The 18,011-nt window shown below is 47.3% G+C and overlaps 1 protein-coding gene across 1 annotated transcript; it reads left to right on the forward strand.

Moving 5' to 3' along the window:
* Window positions 1-715: 715 nt before the first annotated feature.
* Window positions 716-12,219, forward strand: POLR2D (RNA polymerase II subunit D). The gene is made up of 4 exons (XM_063440976.1): window positions 716-855; window positions 2,349-2,529; window positions 11,551-11,646; window positions 11,939-12,219. Exons 1-4 carry the CDS (start codon window positions 783-785, stop codon window positions 12,015-12,017), a joined length of 429 nt encoding a protein of 142 aa, XP_063297046.1. The 5' UTR covers window positions 716-782; the 3' UTR covers window positions 12,018-12,219.
* The last annotated feature ends 5,792 nt before the right edge of the window (window positions 12,220-18,011 follow it).

Consider the following 18,011-nt stretch of genomic DNA (forward strand, 5'->3'; position numbering starts at 1 on the left):
TCCCCCTCACCCACAGGGCCCCCTCCCGCCGGGCTTTAGTGTGAGGAAGGGGTTAATCCCTTACATTTTTTCTAGCGCTGGGGACTCTCCTCCTTTCCCCGTCATCGGCTGAATGCGCATGCGCGACAAGAGCCGCGCGCGCATTCAGTCAGTCCATAGGAAAGCATTTCTCAATGCTTTCCTATGGACGCTGGCGTCTACTCACTGTGCAAATCACAGTGAGAAGCGCGGAAGCGGCCTCTAGTGGCTGTCAATGAGAGAGCCATTAGAGGCTGGATTAACCCATTTGTAAACATAGCAGCTTCTCTGAAAATGCCATGTTTACAGCAGGCAGGATTAACCCTAGATGGACCTGGTACTCAGACCATGAGCTGAAGTGGTCTGGGTGCCTAGTGGTCCTTTAATACTCTTCACCCTTGCTATATTCAAATTGGTTTCACTCTCAAAATTGTCAGGGAGGGAGCTGTGATGGAGGTACTCAGTTCAGGCAACAGATAAATGCAGCTGTGTTTATTTCTACATTTAATGTTATTTTTTTCAATCATCAAAAACGCATATATGTTAAATAGAAAAGACACACAAAGTAAGGTTAGCATGGGACTCAGTCAATGCTTAGCGAGCAGCACGTTACTGCGCATGGGCAAGAGAGCAGCACAAGCGAGATCAGCGGCGGGACAGAGCGGCCCTGACCTACACTACGCGCATGCGTTCGTAACGTTCTATGGTAGTCTGTTTCCACTTCCGGCCGTGCTACTAGTTAGTAGGGACCTGAAGCGCTGACAATGGCTGCTGGGGGTTCGGAGAGTCGGACTGGGGATATTGAAGAGGATGCTTCGCAGCTGCTTTTCCCGAAAGGTAACTCGCGTTAGTGGAACAGGATATTACCTGGAGTGAGGCAGCCTGGTCTCCATTGGCTCTGCCCGGGTCCCCAGGAGTGAGGGAGCCTGGTCTCCATTGGCTCTGCCCGGGTCCCCAGGAGTGAGGCAGCCTGGTCTCCATTGGCTCTGCCCGGGTCCCCAGGAGTGAGGCAGCCTGGTCTCCATTGGCTCTGCCCGGGTCCCCAGGAGTGAGGCAGCCTGGTCTCCATTGGCTCTGCCCGGGTCCCCAGGAGTGAGGCAGCCTGGTCTCCATTGGCTCTGCCCGGGTCCCCAGGAGTGAGGCAGCCTGGTCTCCATTGGCTCTGCCCGGGTCCCCAGGAGTGAGGGAGCCTGGTCTCCATTGGCTCTGCCCGGGTCCCCAGGAGTGAGGGAGCCTGGTCTCCATTGGCTCTGCCCGGGTCCCCAGGAGTGAGGGAGCCTGGTCTCCATTGGCTCTGCCCGGGTCCCCAGGAGTGAGGGAGCCTGGTCTCCATTGGCTCTGCCCGGGTCCCCAGGAGTGAGGCAGCCTGGTCTCCATTGGCTCTGCCCGGGTCCCCAGGAGTGAGGTAGCCTTGTCTCCGGGTCCCCAGGAGTGAGGGAGCCTGGTCTCCATTGGCTCTGCCTAGGTCCCCAGGAGTGAGGGAGCCTGGTCTCCGTTGGCTCTGCCTGGGTCCCTCTTAGAATGGATTGTGGGTTTTGGGACTGAGCTCCTGTGTGATGTGCAGGAGATACAGGGTGATGCTGGTACTGGGGTAATGAGGGAGCTTGTGCTCTGAATGGGGAATAGGGAATGTCTTGGTAGGTGTCTGGGGTCAGAGTGAAGGAGGAGTATTTAATAGGTCGCTATAGGCAATAATACACATAGGGTACCCTCCGATTTCAGCTAAGAGTACAGAGCAATGAGGGGGATATTCATTTTATTTTTCTGTATTCTCTGTCTCGTTATTGGAACTGCTTAATGGAAGAGGAACATGCGAAGGCAAATGCAGTGTATGGAATATAGGGGGCAGAGGATAATGCTTATACAGGACATACACTAAATCAATAATGTTTGGATTAGATAAATCCAAAATTAGATCAAAGATATTAAAGATCAGGGGTCCTCAAACTCCGGCCCTCCAGATGTTGCTGAACTACAACTCCCATGATTCTTTGAATTACATAGATAGCCAGAGAATCATGGGAGTTGTAGTTCAGCAACATCTGAGGGGCCGGAGTTTGAGGACCCCTGTTATAGATAAATATAGGAGAGAGGCAGAGTGAAGGTTAATTTGACTTCTCAGTAATGTAAAACAAATACTCACATAGGAATTGCTCTAATTTTGACCTAAGTGTGGCATATTGACTCTAAAAATGAGCAGAGTCAAAGCTAAAACGTTCTAATCTCCAGCAGTGTGAAAACAAAGCGATATTGCATGAATTATGTAGTTTTGTTCTTTAAATGGAATTGTATTGAAATGTTTGTTTTTCCTTTTTTTATTTTGCTCTTAGAGTTTGAGAGTGCAGAAACACTGCTAAACTCTGAGGTCCACATGCTGCTGGAACACCGAAAGCAGCAGAATGAAAGCGCAGAAGAGGAACAGGAATTGTCAGAAGTCTTCATGAAAACCCTTAACTACACAGCAAGGTTCAGCCGTTTCAAGAACAGAGAGACAATTGCCAGTGTCAGGAGGTATATTCCTGTTACATTACTACTTGGAAGATTTGTGAATGAAAACACAAAAGACATGTATTTCTTTACGTTTGGTGGCTTAAAACCGTCAAATAATATGTAAAAGTCAGCCAGTTAATAGACAGAATCTAAGAGTATCTTAAAGGGGCACTCCATGTAGTAGGTTAACCCTATTTATATAGTACGCTCATCCATCCATGTTAAAGCTCCTCTTGCCCTTTTGGGTCTTTACAAAATATGCACAGACTATCCTACCCCCCAAAAGGTGACATGCGTGCTTGATGTAAGATGGCAGAAGGAGAAGATATACTTATCTTAAGGTTTCCCCAGCGTCTTCCGTCCTTTGTCTTCAGCTCATGGGCCTTCATTTGCCAAGAGCCAATGCAGCACTTTTGCTGTATTCTTGTTGTGCTCTCAAGTGTGAGAAAAGACAGATCTATGGCAGATCTAACAGGGGAATGGGCGGTCAGCCAGCTCTGCGGAATGGGAGCAGGAGGCGAGCAAAGCTGTCTTTACCTGTTGTCCTGCCAGCTTGCCATTCCCCTCTGTGGCCTAAGCCACGGGAGGGAGTAATTTATAATTCCCTTCACTTCCTCCCGGTACACCGGCGCCCAGTGAGCAACACGGCATAGAAAGACAGGACGAGGGAACAGTCTCACAATTCCAAGGCATCCGGACAACGTTTTCAGTCTCCGTGGCGACCTGACATCTGAGATTTCTGTTTATCACATGGCTGGAGAAAGATCTGTTGTGCCAAGGAGTCTGTTGATGCAACTTAAAATAGAGATTACCATGTGTCTATCGTGTGGTTTTTTTTTTCTTCTAAAAATACCTTAGACACAACTCTGTATTCCCTACATCCTGGCCAGGTAAGGGGTACTTGCGGACTGTGTTGGGAACCACTGATTTAGAGGGAAAGATTTGGCCGCATCTAGTAAATTAGTTGTTTTTTTTTTTTTTTGTTTTTTTAATAAATATATATATATATATATTCTTTTTTTACGGGATAGAAAAAAAAATATAGAAAACAATTATTTTAATATCTCTGAGCCAAATGACATTGCCAACAAATATAATTAACATGTTAGGAAACATATTTTAAGTGATATGTTATTGTCATGATCTTGAGCAGGTCAGATAGGAGACTTATTATGAAACTTGAGAAAAAAACAGAATTAAGGCAATATGCCACAAAACAGGATACTTGCAAATAATAAAGAAAGTCTGTGATCTCCAGGTAGGGTTGAAACAGTCAGGTTGGTTACAAAGGCAGAGGTCAAAATCATACGTAAGTCTGGAGCAAGTTCACAGGAGCCAGGAACTGAAGTATTTCAGGCAAATCACCAACTTCAATGGAAAGGCCCTGTTGTGAGCAGGTTGTAGCCTTGTGAAGCCTCTTCCTTAGTCCAGGCAGGTGAGGATGATAAGGTTACTGAGAAGATTAGTGGCTAGGGAGGCCACTAGAGGCAAGAAACGAGTATTGCATGAAATAATAACAGAAGAAAATAAAAAAAATGTTCCTGGTTGTCCGAATAGGATCCTGACCGTTATCTTATTACTGGAGTGAAGAGAATTTGTAATTGTTGCTTGTTTTATTGGGAGCTTAGGGATTGGCATAGCTCCTATAAAAATAGACCTTTAACCTCCCTGGCGGTATTCCCGAGCGTGACTCGGGGTTAATTTTCGCTGCCAGAAGCGGTAACCCCGAGTCACGCTCGGGGTAGATAAGATTTACTTACCTCCGCCGCGATCCGCTTCGGGAGGACTGCCTCACAGCCCAGGCAGCCCTCCCACGGCAAATCAGGGCCCCGGGGGCCATGTGATCGCTCTCAAAGAGCGATCACATGGCCCTCTATAGCTGGCTGTGGATCTGCCAGCAGGGGGACTGTTTGAAATATCAGACAGTCCCCCTGCTGGTGGGAAGTATAAAAAAAATAAAAAAAGACAAGTGTAAAAATAAATTAAATATATTTTTATATATGTATATATATTATATATATAATAGATGTACATATATATTATATATAAATACGTATAATTAAAATAATAAATAAATAAAATAATAAAATAAATAAATAAAATATTGAAACAAAATTTTATATAAATTATATATGCATATGTAATTTCATTCTAACTGTATTTTGTTATTAATATATATATATCGGTAACAAAATACACTTAGAATGACATTCTATATATATCTATATATATATATATAAAATACAAATAAGCGCAAATGTATATATATATATAGACAAATACATATAATTACACAAAAGATTACATTAGTATACACGTAGAATTTAAATACCTATAAATGCATATATATTAAAATTCTACATGTATATTTAAATAATCTTTTAACGTAATTATGTGATTTGTTTAATTGCATGATTTTGCTATTACATGACGAAAAGTCATGATTTTATTAAAGACACGGAGGCGAGTATTGCATATCCCTTTCTTTACTGTTGACAAATAGCAGCAAAGGAAACAAACAGAATGAAAAAAGAATGAACATGTGATAACATAGGCCCCTCCCCCTCAGGTCCCAGTATAACAGGCAGCACTTCCCTTCCATTTCCCTCTTTCTGCAGATGCGACCAAAGAACAATGTCCATAACTAGAGTAGTGCGAGAATAAAGTCCCAAGGTAATAGCAGAAAAACCGAAGAAGGTGTAACATCAAAAACTGGGAAGTGTGACCGTAGAATCCATAGGACCGATGGAGGACAGCGGGAGGAGACCAATAAACCGGACGCTTGCTAGACGTCTTGCCAGATTAAGCTGTGGAGATATAAAGGACAGGAGCCAACAGGTTAAAGTCGATACTTGCAACTAGTTACAAGGTTACACCAGTGAGAACAAAGACCCTTGTATGTACAGTCCCACAAAACAATCAATGTTAACATATCCAGTAATATTGAAAACAACAAAGTCTAAGGACGGCCCCACTTACCGTCTCAAACTATACTATGCGGTGTATCGTGGTATGAGTAATTTGGGTGGGGAAATACATACTTACCAGCGTGTAAGAATAACAAAAAAGGGTGGGGCAATACTCGCCTCCGTGTCTTTAATAAAATCATGACTTTTCGTCATGTAATAGCAAAATCATGCAATTTTATAACAAGACACGGAGGCTCATATTGCAAGTTTAAAGCTGATCCATTATTACAGCGAATGTGTGTGGGGCCGGCCGAAAGTAGAATTCTCGGAAGGTAGACTCCCTAGACCAATCAGCTGTTCTCATAATGTCTTCTAGGCGGGCGCCCGCCGACATCATAGAAGAGGCTGATGCCCCTCGTACTGAGTGGGCGCCAAACACTTAACCCAGCGTGACAAGGTAGTGCTGGAAACTGGGTGAAAAGGAGGACGGAAAGATAAGAACAACTGATGAGAGGCAGTAGAGCGGTGTGGTTCGGTGCGGGCTTCATATTCACGAAGGCAGGTCACTGGGCATAGCGAAGGAGAGGCAGGGAAACTAGGGTAGGATACCGCTCTGATGGAAGTCTTAGTGCGCCTGCTGATGTTAAAAGTTACCCCGTCCGGGGTGTATGACTTGGCATTGACGTCCAGTGCACTGACATCCGAGACTCTCTTGCATGAGATGAGACAGAGCAGGCACACCAATTTGGCGGACAGCTGTTTGAGTGAGAGTCCTGTGTTAGCGGGCCAGGATGAGAGGAAAGCCAATACAACTGAAACATCCCAGGTCGTGGAGTAGCGGGGCCTGGGCGGCCTAGAAAATCTAGAACCCTTGACGAGTCGGCACACTAGAGGGTGTTGTCCCGCGGGGCGGCCCTCGAAACCTTGGTGAATCGCCGAGATAGCGGAACGGTAAAGGTTAATAGTCCTGTAAGCCTTACCGGCTTCGAAGAGAGACGTCAGGAACTGCAGGATCGTTGTTACAGGGGCCGAAACGGGATCCTCGTTCCGAGCCATGCACCAGCTAGCCCAAGCTCGCCAAGCTGACCCATATGCCCGTCTAGTGCCGGGAGCCCATGCTGCTGCCAATAAGTGTCTAGTTGCGTCCGAAACTCCTTGGATTTCCCAGGGTCCCCGGAGATGCGCCATGCCAGAAGTGGGAGAGAGCCCTCTAGCCGGAGGGGATGATAGCGTCCCGTCGGGTCTTGCAGCAGGTCGTGGCGTCCCGGCAGGAGCCGAGGATAGTCCAACGTCATCTCGAGCATTTGGGGAAACCAAGACTGCGTTTCCCAGAATGGGGTGACCATGACTAGCTCCGCCCGGTGTTTGCGGGCCTGCAGGAGTGAGCGAGGGATCATGGAAAACGGGGGAAAGGCATAGAGGAGGCCTCCCTTCCAATCTTGTAGGAAGGCATCCACTGCCTCCGCCATTGGGTCCGGCCTCCAGCTGAAGAAGCGTGGGAGTTGGGCATTGAGCCGGGAGGCGAAAAGGTCTATGGTAAATGGTCCCCAGAGAGATGATATGTTGGAGAACACCTTCCTGGCTAATCTCCAGTCGCTGGTGTCTGAAAGATAACGTGAACACCAGTCCGCCTGGACGTTGTGCAGACCAGGTAAGTACTCTGCGTAGACCATCAGGTTCCGTTCCAGGCAGAATTCCCAAAAGTCTTTCGCCAACCTGGCCAGGACCGCCGACTGTGTACCACCCAGGTGGTTGACATATCTCACCGCCGAAACATTGTCCATGCGGAGCCGAATACATGATAGGGCACGGTCCTTGGCGAAGCTGCGGATGGCGAAGGAGCCTGCCAGAAGTTCCAGGGCATTGATATGTAGTCGGGCTTCGGACTCCGACCACCGGCCCCCAGTTGAGATTCCCTCGCAGTGGGCTCCCCAACCGTGTAGACTCGCATCCGAGTCGATCGTGAATTCCGGCATTGAGCCGAAGATGGCTTTGCCATTCCATGCAGACAGGTTGGACAACGAGACGAAAGACGAGTTGCGATGGTGGATTCTCAGAGAGACCAGGTCTGCGTAGGATGCCCCGGCTCTTAGGTGAGCGATCTTTAGGCGCTGTAGCGCTCGGTAGTGGAGTGGGCCTGGGAACACGGCCTGGATTGAAGAGGCCAGCAGGCCTATGAGGCGTGCCAATTGGCGTAAGGTGAGCTGGGGCCGGATAAGGGCCCTGCGTAATTCTTTGCGGATGGATCGAATCTTGGATATCGGGAGACTCAGCGTTGCTGCCCCCGAATCCACTTGGAATCCTAGGAATTCCAAGCGGGTGGCGGGGGTCAGGCATGACTTCTCCCAGTTGATTATGAAACCTAAGCGTGACAGGAGGTTTATGGCTAGTCGTAGGTGTGTGAGGAGGGTGGAGCGCTCCTGAGCCATGAGGAGAATATCGTCTAGGTAGACGATTAGCCGAACTCCTCGACTGCGTAGCCAGGCCATAACGGGCCGTAGAAGCTTTGTGAAACACCACGGGGCTGAGGATAGGCCAAAGGGCAGACAGGTGAACCGCCATGTTTCGTGTCGCCAGTGAAAGTGTAGGAGGTCCCGAGAGGCCTCCGCTATTGGCACTGTCAGGTACGCGTCTTTTAGGTCTAGTTTCGCTAGCCAGTCTCCGTGGAGGAGGAGATCCCTTAGTAGGTGAATACCCTCCATCTTGAAATGGCGGTACCTGACTACGGCATTGAGGGGGCGCAAATTTATGACTGGCCTCAATTGGCCGCCTTTCTTTTCCACTAGGAAGATATTGCTTATTACGCCCGCAGGGTTGGGGGGTGCTAGTTCGATAGCCCCTTTGAACCGGAGGGTTGAAAGTTCTTCGTCGATCCGACCGCGATCCTGGAGGGAAAAGCGGTTCGGTCGAGGAGGGGGAATGTGTGTAGGGCGGCAGGTGAGTTCTATATTGAAGCCCCGAATAGTGGCCAGTACCCAGGGATCTGAAGTGATTTGTGACCAGGCTGGGAAAAAATGTTGGAGTCTGCCCCCTATGTAACCCGGAGAAGAAATGTGTGGTATAAGGCAACTCACTCGTCTTGAGTTCGGGTTACCCCGAGGGCCTCTGGAGCGCCATTGACGTCCGCGGGATGGAAAAAACATGGGGCGGGAGGTCTCCTGGTACTGGTTATAGCGTTGAAAGGAGCCTCTTCCCGTGCCACGGGATTGGGGATAGTTGCGGCCGGGCAGACGGCTCCTGATTCTGCCGGCCCTGGTAGAGACCCGCCCCTGGAATACTCGCCTCATGGAGGCCTGGGCCTTGTCTAGAGCCATGAATGCTCCCACAAAACGCCCTAAATCTTTAATGAAGGAATCTCCAAAGAGGAGTCCTTGGGCGTCTTTGCCCGCCTCCGTAAGGGCGAGGTTGGCCAGTTTGGGCTCAATTTTGAACAATATGGCTTTACGCCTTTCAATAGATAGGGAGGTATTTACGCTCCCAGCAATACAAATTGCTCTCTGGACCCAACCTCTAAGGTCTTCAGGGTCGACCATGCGGTTCTCCGCTCTGGCGTCTTCCGCCAAGTCAAATAGTTTGGCCAAAGGCCCGAATATGTCCAGGTGCTTGTCCTGGCAGGACTTCAAAGCGGACTCTAGTCCTTTACGGGGATTCCAGCCCAGTTTAGTGAGGAACTGAGTCATTTTGGGATCAACCTCTGGGGTGTCACACACCTGGTTGGGCACCAGAGGCCTAGGACACTCCGCCCTCAATTTGTTGCGGGCCGCCTTACTTAAAGGTTTTCTGACCCAATTTTCCAGGTATGTGGCAACGTGGTCGGCCGGGAGCCACTCCGCCGACCTCGGATGATGAAGGTCATCCGGGTCGAAGAGTGGGACCCCCGAAGGATCCACAAGGGATGGCCCCGCAGCCGCGGGGTTCCTGGTCCCTGTCTCGCCTCCGGGCATCTCTGCCTGAGCAGAGGAAAGGAGGTCGAGAGCGCCATCGGCGGAATCCGCATCAGAGTCGGTATCTGACTCGTTCATAGCCTCCTCAATTGACCCGATTTCTGAGTCGGTGTCGCTCTCAATCTGTGCTCTAGCACATTTCCATAGCCGCGCCCGTTCTGCCTGGCGCGGAAAGGCTCTTTTGCGTGGATGGGACACGCTTTCTGGGGCGACCGAAGGTACGCCAGTCATGGTGTTTCTGGAGGCAGAGGAGTGTTTGGATTTACGGGCAGCCTTTTTGAAGTCCCCTTTAGACACCTCTCCCTGGGGTGTCAAGGTGCCCGAGAGTTGCTCGTCTGAAGGACGGGGCAAGAGGGCTTGTGAAATGGTGTGGGAGAGGGTGGAGGACATAGACCCCATAGCAGCCATAATGGCGTCTGTCACTGAGCGCTGTAGCGCTAGAAGCTGTGGTCCACCGGGTTGGGTATTCCCATCCGCCATAGAAGGCGAAATATCTGAGGTGACAGGGGCCTCAGTTCTGATTACTGGGGAATCCGACTCCCCAGAATGAGCGGACCCAGTAGATAGTCTGGGTTTAGGCATGATGGTGATAGGAAATAAAGGACGTATGGGTTAGTCACCCAAACAAACTAAGCAAGGAAAAAACGCTCTCACCAGGGCCCAGACCAGCGACACACTAAGAGGTAGGGACAGGGTGTCAGAAAAAATGGCCGCCGGGAATCTCGCGGGATTCGCGGCACCCGCGAGATACGCGGTAAAACTATGAAACAAGAAGAAGTGCGCAGAAAGGCGCTCGAGCAGAAGAAACAGACAAGATTACATAAGCAGGGGAGGTCTGGGCCCTGAGGCTAGTGTATAAAGAGACAAATACTAACCTTAGAAATAAAAGACTAAATCAATACAAGTTAAGTAAGAGAAAATTATCAATGAACAGTATATAAGAGAAATATGAGGAGAAAAATATGGCATGTACTTATCTTTGTGTCAGAGCAGCAAAGAAAGAGGGAAATGGAAGGGAAGTGCTGCCTGTTATACTGGGACCTGAGGGGGAGGGGCCTATGTTATCACATGTTCATTCTTTTTTCATTCTGTTTGTTTCCTTTGCTGCTATTTGTCAACAGTAAAGAAAGGGATATGCAATATGAGCCTCCGTGTCTTGTTATAAAATTAAAATTTGATTGACATGCCTGACATGGGGGCGGAACTGGACGGGTAATTCAAATGCAAAAAAATGGTACCGCTTTTGGTACAAAATTCCTGACATAATCATACCGCCAGGGAGGTTAAGTGTACCTTGTAATGTCCCTCTAAAGGAACACTATAGTCACCTAAATTACTTTAGCTAAATAAATCAGTTTTAGTGTATAGACCATTCCCCTGCAATTTCACTGCTCAATTCACTGTCATTTAGGTGTTAAATCACGTTGTTTCTGTTTATGCAGCCCTAGCCACACCTCCCCTGGCTATCATTGACAGAGCCTGCATGAAAAAAAAAACTGGTTTCACTTTCAAACAGATGTAATTTACCTTAATTAATAATTGTATCTTAATAATTGTATCTCAATCTCTAAATTGAAATTTAATCACATACAGGAGGCTCTTGCATGTTCGAGCAAGCAATTAACATAGCTGGGGATAAGAAAATCTTAATTAAACAGAACTTGCAATAAAGAAAGCCTAAATAAGGCTCTCCTTACAGGAAGTGTTTATGGAAGGCTGTGCAAGTCACATGCAGGGAGGTGTGACTAGGGTTCATAAACAAAGGGATTTAACTCCTAAATGGCAGAGGATTGAGCAGTGAGGCTGCAGGGGCATGTTCTTTACACCAAAACTGCTTTATTAAGCTAAAGTTGTTCAGGTGACTATAGTGTCCCTTTAAGAAAATAAAGGATCCACACGCAAAAATAATTTATCACTGGATGAAAAGTACTTTTACCTAGGCACCTATTCTTTGTAACAATACTATATAATTGATGCCATTGGAGTTTGTAACAATTTGATGTGCTTCTCCACTAAAGGAATACAGCAAATATTCCTTATTTAGACAAAAAAAAAAAGGTATTTTAACTGCTCTTACCTAGTCAAAAATGTGTACCCGGTAATTTTCTGCATTTTTTTTTGTTTATCTCATGCAGTATGATGTAAATGTGAATTAATGAACGTGGTGTAAATGTGTTTGCCTTTGACAGTTTGCTATTACAGAAGAAGTTACATAGGTTCGAACTGGCGTGTTTGGCCAATTTGTGCCCAGAAACAGCAGATGAAGCCAAGGCCCTTATACCAAGGTACTGAGAAAGATAGTGCTTGTTCTTTTCCTAATATTTGTGGGGGGGGGGGGGAAGAAGGTTGACTACTATGTATATTTCTTCAGATGTTGTGAACTACTCTCCTCTGATGCTTTGCCCGTGTATGTATGTGTATATATATATATATATATATATGAGAGAGCGCTCTTATAGCGGTTTCTATGCCTTTTTAATAAGTAACTGTATTCCTCCTCCATTTGTACTGCATTTTTTTCGGTTCCCTTCAACAATTCCTTTTGTTAACTTTTTTTTGTTTTTTTCTACTTTGCAGCTTGGAGGGAAGGTTTGAAGAGGAGGAACTGCAGCAAATTCTTGATGACATTCAGACCAAGCGAAGCTTTCAGTACTAAGATCTCCATGTTGAACAAGCTTTTCCTATAAAGACTTTTCTTGTACTTTTGTTTTGGATCATGACAGACTGGATTTTGTGCTCTGTTTCCTGCCAATTAGTTCCGTGGATTGCTTCTATGGCAAGGACCCAGTATACGTGTAATTATCATTTATCATTGTGTTTATGTTCATTTCGAATTGTTAATAAATTTTTATTATTGCGATTTTATTTTGTAATGTTGAATCCCTAAAGGATGTTTTACTTGTTCTGGTATGTCTATTTCCAAAAGTGTTTTTGTGCTTTGGAAAATACTATAGACTCTTCCTCGGCCAGTATAAACCCCTTCCTGTTTTATAGGGGATTAAGGCAGGGGCACAAATCTTGTAGAAGTACAACCTCTGATATATATGGAACTTGGGATCCAGAGACTTCCAACCAAGATTGGGGGATTTAACAATAAATGACACAATTACAAAAACTTACAGGAACAATAGGTTGAAGAGGCCCCTGCTCAAACGAGCTTACTGTCTATGGGAGGTGGGATGTAAAACACAACAGGACAGGGGGGCGTGGCTAGCTGAGATCCAGAGCAGACGTGCAGGCGGATAGCTCCGGCTCTAAATCCCTAAAGAACGGCTGATTTACAATTGAATTACCTCGGAAATGAGCCCAAGCACGCCTCACTACCTTCTAGAGTATAATGGGGAGAAAAAACAAAAAAAACGCCCGTCCGGAGAGCGCAAATTACTCTGATATCAGACTCTCCTTTGTCCGGTCACAGGCCCGCAGCAAAATGGCGCTGAGCAGACCATGCGGCTCCAGCGACTCCAGTGAATCAATAGATGGGGAGGATTTGCCCCGACCTACCAGCGGAGTACACCTGCAGGCAGACTCGGACTCTGATGCCTCTCCCTCCACGAAAGGGGACATAAAAAAACTCCTCCAAGACCTGAGAGCTTTATGGAAGGCAGACCTGGCAGGAGTACAGACGGAGGTTGGCGGGCTGCGGCAGCGGATTACAGCAGTGGAATCCAGAGAGACGACCCGGGAACAGCGACAGGCAGACACCCAAGCACAGGTGGAAGCCCTCACACAACAGGTTAACAACCTGTCACGTACGGTGGCATCGCTGGAGGCGAGACACCGTAGGAGGAATGTCCGGATCCGGGGAGCACCAGAAACGGTGACCCCGGACTCCCTGCTGGACTTCGCCCACAAGGTGACGCAGGCAATGGGGGTCAAACGAGCGGGAGACTCAGCGCTATTTGTATCGGCCTTCAGGATCAGGAAGGCTCCGACCGCCCCAGCGGACGCTCCTAGGGACATAATTGCAGTAACCCGAGACGCATCAGCAAAATCGGCCATCATGGCCCGCTCCAGGAAGAGCCCCAGTATATTGGTAGATGCCAATAAGATAACGGTATACGCGGACTTACCATTCTCAGTGCTCTTAGCCAGACGCAAGTTCCTGCCCATCACCAAGCTCCTGAGGGAACACAACATCAGGTACCGATGGGGAGTCCTGGGTACCCTGGTGGTGCCAAGGGGGGAGGAGATCCATGTCCTATCGGCCACTGAGGACCCAGCAGACTTTCTGCAGCGACTCCAGCTGCCCCCTCAGCCCACTCAACCCCTGACACAGCAGAGGGCCAGCGCCCAGAGACACACGGCAACCAAGCTACCAGAAGACAGGGACAATGAGATGAGAGATGGCGGAGTCGCTACCAAGCGGCAGAACCCCTTATAACGCCGGTCAGAAAATGTGATATACACATCTTAACCTGCCAACAGTTGATCGCTATTGGACTTTGTGAAGACTATGAAAGATGACTGTATGTGTTGGCTCAGGTGCAGGGTGTAGGGGCACAGAGGGAAGGGAACTCACAACTTGACCTAGCGGACGGAAGGTCGGAGGGTGGAGGGGGAGAGCACACACACTGAGAGGAGTAAATACACCAGACACAGTGCCTCCTGTCCTGCCCCGGATATGTAAGCTTACGGGAACTGGAACCGGCCCACCAACCTGGGTGGAAGAGAGTAGGTGACACTCTTCCCTCCCCACATACTAGCAGGCAACTGACTCCGCCACGATAACGGCCCAGCCCCATGCACGGACGCATGGGGGACATACCGACTAAGCCCAACACACGTTTAATTTCAGCATTGGGAACACTGATCATTCCCGGTCTATGGAAGTGATGGACAGGGCAGTAAGTGCCAGTTGTTAATTGACCACCTAAACTATTTGCATAGCCCAACTCACCTGTGTAGCTGTCCCTCACTGACATCTGTTATGTGCAAAAAGATTAAGGACTAACCGAACCCGACGGCCACACACACTCAATCCTCGCACGACTATAACAACAGTGGGGTAGCCTAATGTACATCACACAAGCCACACGACATATAAGCATGACACCGGAGGGTCCACCTGGCCACCCACAACCACAGGTCATTTTACAGGCATACCAGAAACGGATGTTACCTAACCGAAACGCCATAATTATACTATATTACTATGTTACTTCATTTTATTATATTATATGTTCATGTCTTAATTTATGGTTAGCAAGATGTCTTTCCCTTGTTTGAACCTTAAAATCTGAAATAGTCAGTCACTGCACAACTCCTAGCTATGTCTCACTACTTACCTTAATACCTGATAACAGGACTAGTATGACTATGTTTACCTAACAAAAGGTGCAATTCACTCATATGTTGTTACATTAAATACCTTGTTATGCCTGCTACTGCTGTTGTGGCACTGCGGGCTAATATGTTAACCTTTTTGCATAACAAAAATAAAGACTTAAAAAAAAAAAACACAACAGGACAAGAGGTCGCAATCACACCAGGTGGAGTGATGCAGAGCTGGAGGAGAGAGTAGAGTGCTGCCCTTTAGAACAGAGCAAGAGACCGGTATGTGAGGTAGAGGTTACTCTGGGGAGCCATAAGCTTTCCTAAAGAGATGTGTTTTGAGGCACTTTTTAAATGATTGAAGACTAGGGGAGAGCTTGATGGTTGTAGGCAGGCTATTCCAAAGGAAAAGAGCCACCTGCGAGAAGTCCTGCAAGCGTGAGTTGGCTGTACAGGTGCGAGCAAAAGAAAGGAGAAGGTCATGGGCAGAGCGGAGAGACAGAGAAGATGCAAACCTGCGGATCAGTGAAGAAATATAGGAGGGGCTAGAATTGACTCCTATAGGATACAGGAAGCCAATGTAAGGACTGACCGAGGGTAGAGGAGCGACAGGAGAGGAAAATTAGTCTAGCTGCAGCATTAAAGGGACACTCCAGGCACCCAGACCACTTCTGCCCATTGGAGTGGTCTGGGTGCCATCTCCCACTACCCTTAACCCTGCAAGTGTAATTATTGCTGTTTTTTTTATAAACTGCAATAATTACCTTGCAGGGTTAATTCCTCCTCTAGTAGACAGCCGCTAGAGGGCACTTCCTGCATCATAGCACAGAAAACCTGTGCTAGAGCGTCGCTGGACGTCCTCACGCTGTGTGAGGACCTCCAGCGTCGCTCTTTTCCCGATAGGAAAGCATTGAAAAGCATTTTCAATGCTTTCCTATGGGAAGCTCTAATGCGCATGCAACCTTTAACTCCAGCATTAGGTCTTCCTGGCCGGTGGGCGGGATCAGTCTCGCCCAACGGCCGACGTAATCACTGGGAGGAGCGGCGGCGGAGGAAGAAGCAGCGACATGGGACATGTCGCTGCCTGTGGTAAGTAACAGAAGCGGTTTTCACCCCTTCAGCAACCGGGGATTGGGAGATGGGAGGGAGAGACCTGGCACTGGAGTTTCCCTTTAATTACAGACTGGATGTAAGTCTCAAATGTGAGGCCAGAATCAACTATAACGCCAAGACAGTGCGCTTGCAAGGATGGGCTGATGTGTGTACCACTCACTTGAAGGGAGAGAGAAAGGGGGGGATCAGTATTCGGAGGAGGAAAGACAAGGAGCTCAGTTTTAGAGAGATTGAGTTAGAAAAGTGGGAGAACATCCAATCAGAGATGGAAGAAAGGCAAGCTCCGGGGTGGATAGGTGTATCTGAGTGTCATCAGCGTACAGGTGGTATTGGAATCCAAATGAGGTAATAAGTTTGCCAAGAGAGGCAGTATAAAGAGAAAATAGATGGGGACCAAGTACAGAGCCTTGGGGGACTCCAACAGAGACAGGATAAAGAGAGGAGGTATCATTTAAAATAAATAAATTAAAAAAAAAAAAAAAAAGAGACACTAAATGAGCGCTGGGAGAGATAGGAGGAAAACCAAGAGAGGACAGTGTCACAGAGACCGAGTGAAGAGTTTGGAGAAGGAGAACATGGTTAACCGTGTCAAAGGCAGCAGAGAGGTCAAGAAGAATTAGTACAGAGTAGTGCCCTTTGGATTTAGCTGTGATTAGGTTGTTAGTGACTTTAACAAGAGCAATCTCAGTGGAGTGGAGAGGCCGGAAACCAGCCTGAAGAGGGTCAAGGAGAGGGTTGGAACAGCAGGGACAACACCAGAAGAGAGAGCAGTTGAAGATGTGTGTTAAGGAAGGCACAAGAGAAGAGGAGAGAGATCTGATAAGTTGAGACGGCACAAGTTGAAGTGGTGGGTCGAGAGGAAAGGAGAAGCACAGCCACATCTTGTTCAGTAGCCTGAGAGAAAGTCTGAAGGGTAGGACCTAGGTGTGGTTGAGAAAGAGAGGGGTAAGGTGGTGAGAGTGCTTTCCTTAGCTGTGCAATCTTGTCGGTAAAGTAGCATGCAAAGCTATCGGCTGTAAGATTAGTTTGGGGGGTGGCCACAGCAGGTCGAAGAAGGGAGTTAAAGGTATTAAAAAGACGCCTGGGATTGCGAGAACATGAGCTAATGAGGTAGGAAAAGTATGACTGTTTGGCAAGGGCTGTGCTGTATGAACTTGTAGTAGAGGAAGGCAGACTGGGTACGTGACTTCCTCCAGCAGCGTTCAGCAGAACGCGAGTACCTCTGCAGGTAACATGTTGATTTAGTGTGCCACCTTTGAGGGTGTGTTCTCCTCAAGGTGCATGTTTGGAGTGGGGCTGCAGTGTCCAGGGCAGAGGTGAGTGTAGTGTTATTTTATGGTTAAAGTAGCGTAAACAACATTTATGAACAGAGTAGTTACATATTTTAGTTTGTATGTCTTAACCTCCCACAATGACGGCGTTTACTTCCACTATCTGGGCAGAAGAGGAGACAACACATCTGTTTGAGGAGCTGGCCAAGCTTATGAGGCGGTTAATGGTAGGCATATGTTTCAAACACAAAAACCAAAAATAAAAGTATAGGATCACCGATATAGCTACACTAGTATTCACTAGCCGGACAGCTGCATGGTTGACCTTCTTAGTGTGATGTGCGCACATTTTTAAATATAGAGGCATTTAAATGATACATATCAGAATATAACAGTGGGAGTTCACATGAGCCCCGAATGCAATCAAGGGAAATAATCTCCAGCGAAAAAAAAGCTTCCTTTTTTGTAGCAGGTATAATAGAACAATGCATGTGCGGTATGCAAGCAGTTAACCCCTTAAGGACACATGACGTGTGACATGTCATGATTCCCTTTTATTCCAAAAGTTTGGTCCTTAAGGGGTTAAAGACATAAGATGATAATATGCACTATATGTGAGACAACAGGTATGGTATCGTATATGTTAGAAATCAGTATCGAACTATAGGACAGAACATAATAAGTATATGCTGTCATGTTAATCACAGGCTAGATAACAGGCTATTTAACATTTTCTTACACGCTGATAAAACGTCAAGTAACATTATAAACATTCAAAAAATTAAATCAGGCAATGTATAGGCAATTTAGAGGTCGTGACCCTTCAGGGTGCGCTAAACATAAGGGATTGTTAGCTTTGCAGCTTCAGAAGCTTTGGGTGTTGCGGGAATGTTATACTCTGCAGGGGATATGTGTCACAGCCACTATTCTTTATTGGGGAGTGCAGCCTACATGTGTGGCATAGATGCGTGTCTCTCCCGCCCCAATGCCCT

This window comes from Pelobates fuscus, chromosome 2 (genome assembly GCF_036172605.1).
Source record: "Pelobates fuscus isolate aPelFus1 chromosome 2, aPelFus1.pri, whole genome shotgun sequence".
Lineage (NCBI taxonomy): Eukaryota > Metazoa > Chordata > Amphibia > Anura > Pelobatidae > Pelobates > Pelobates fuscus.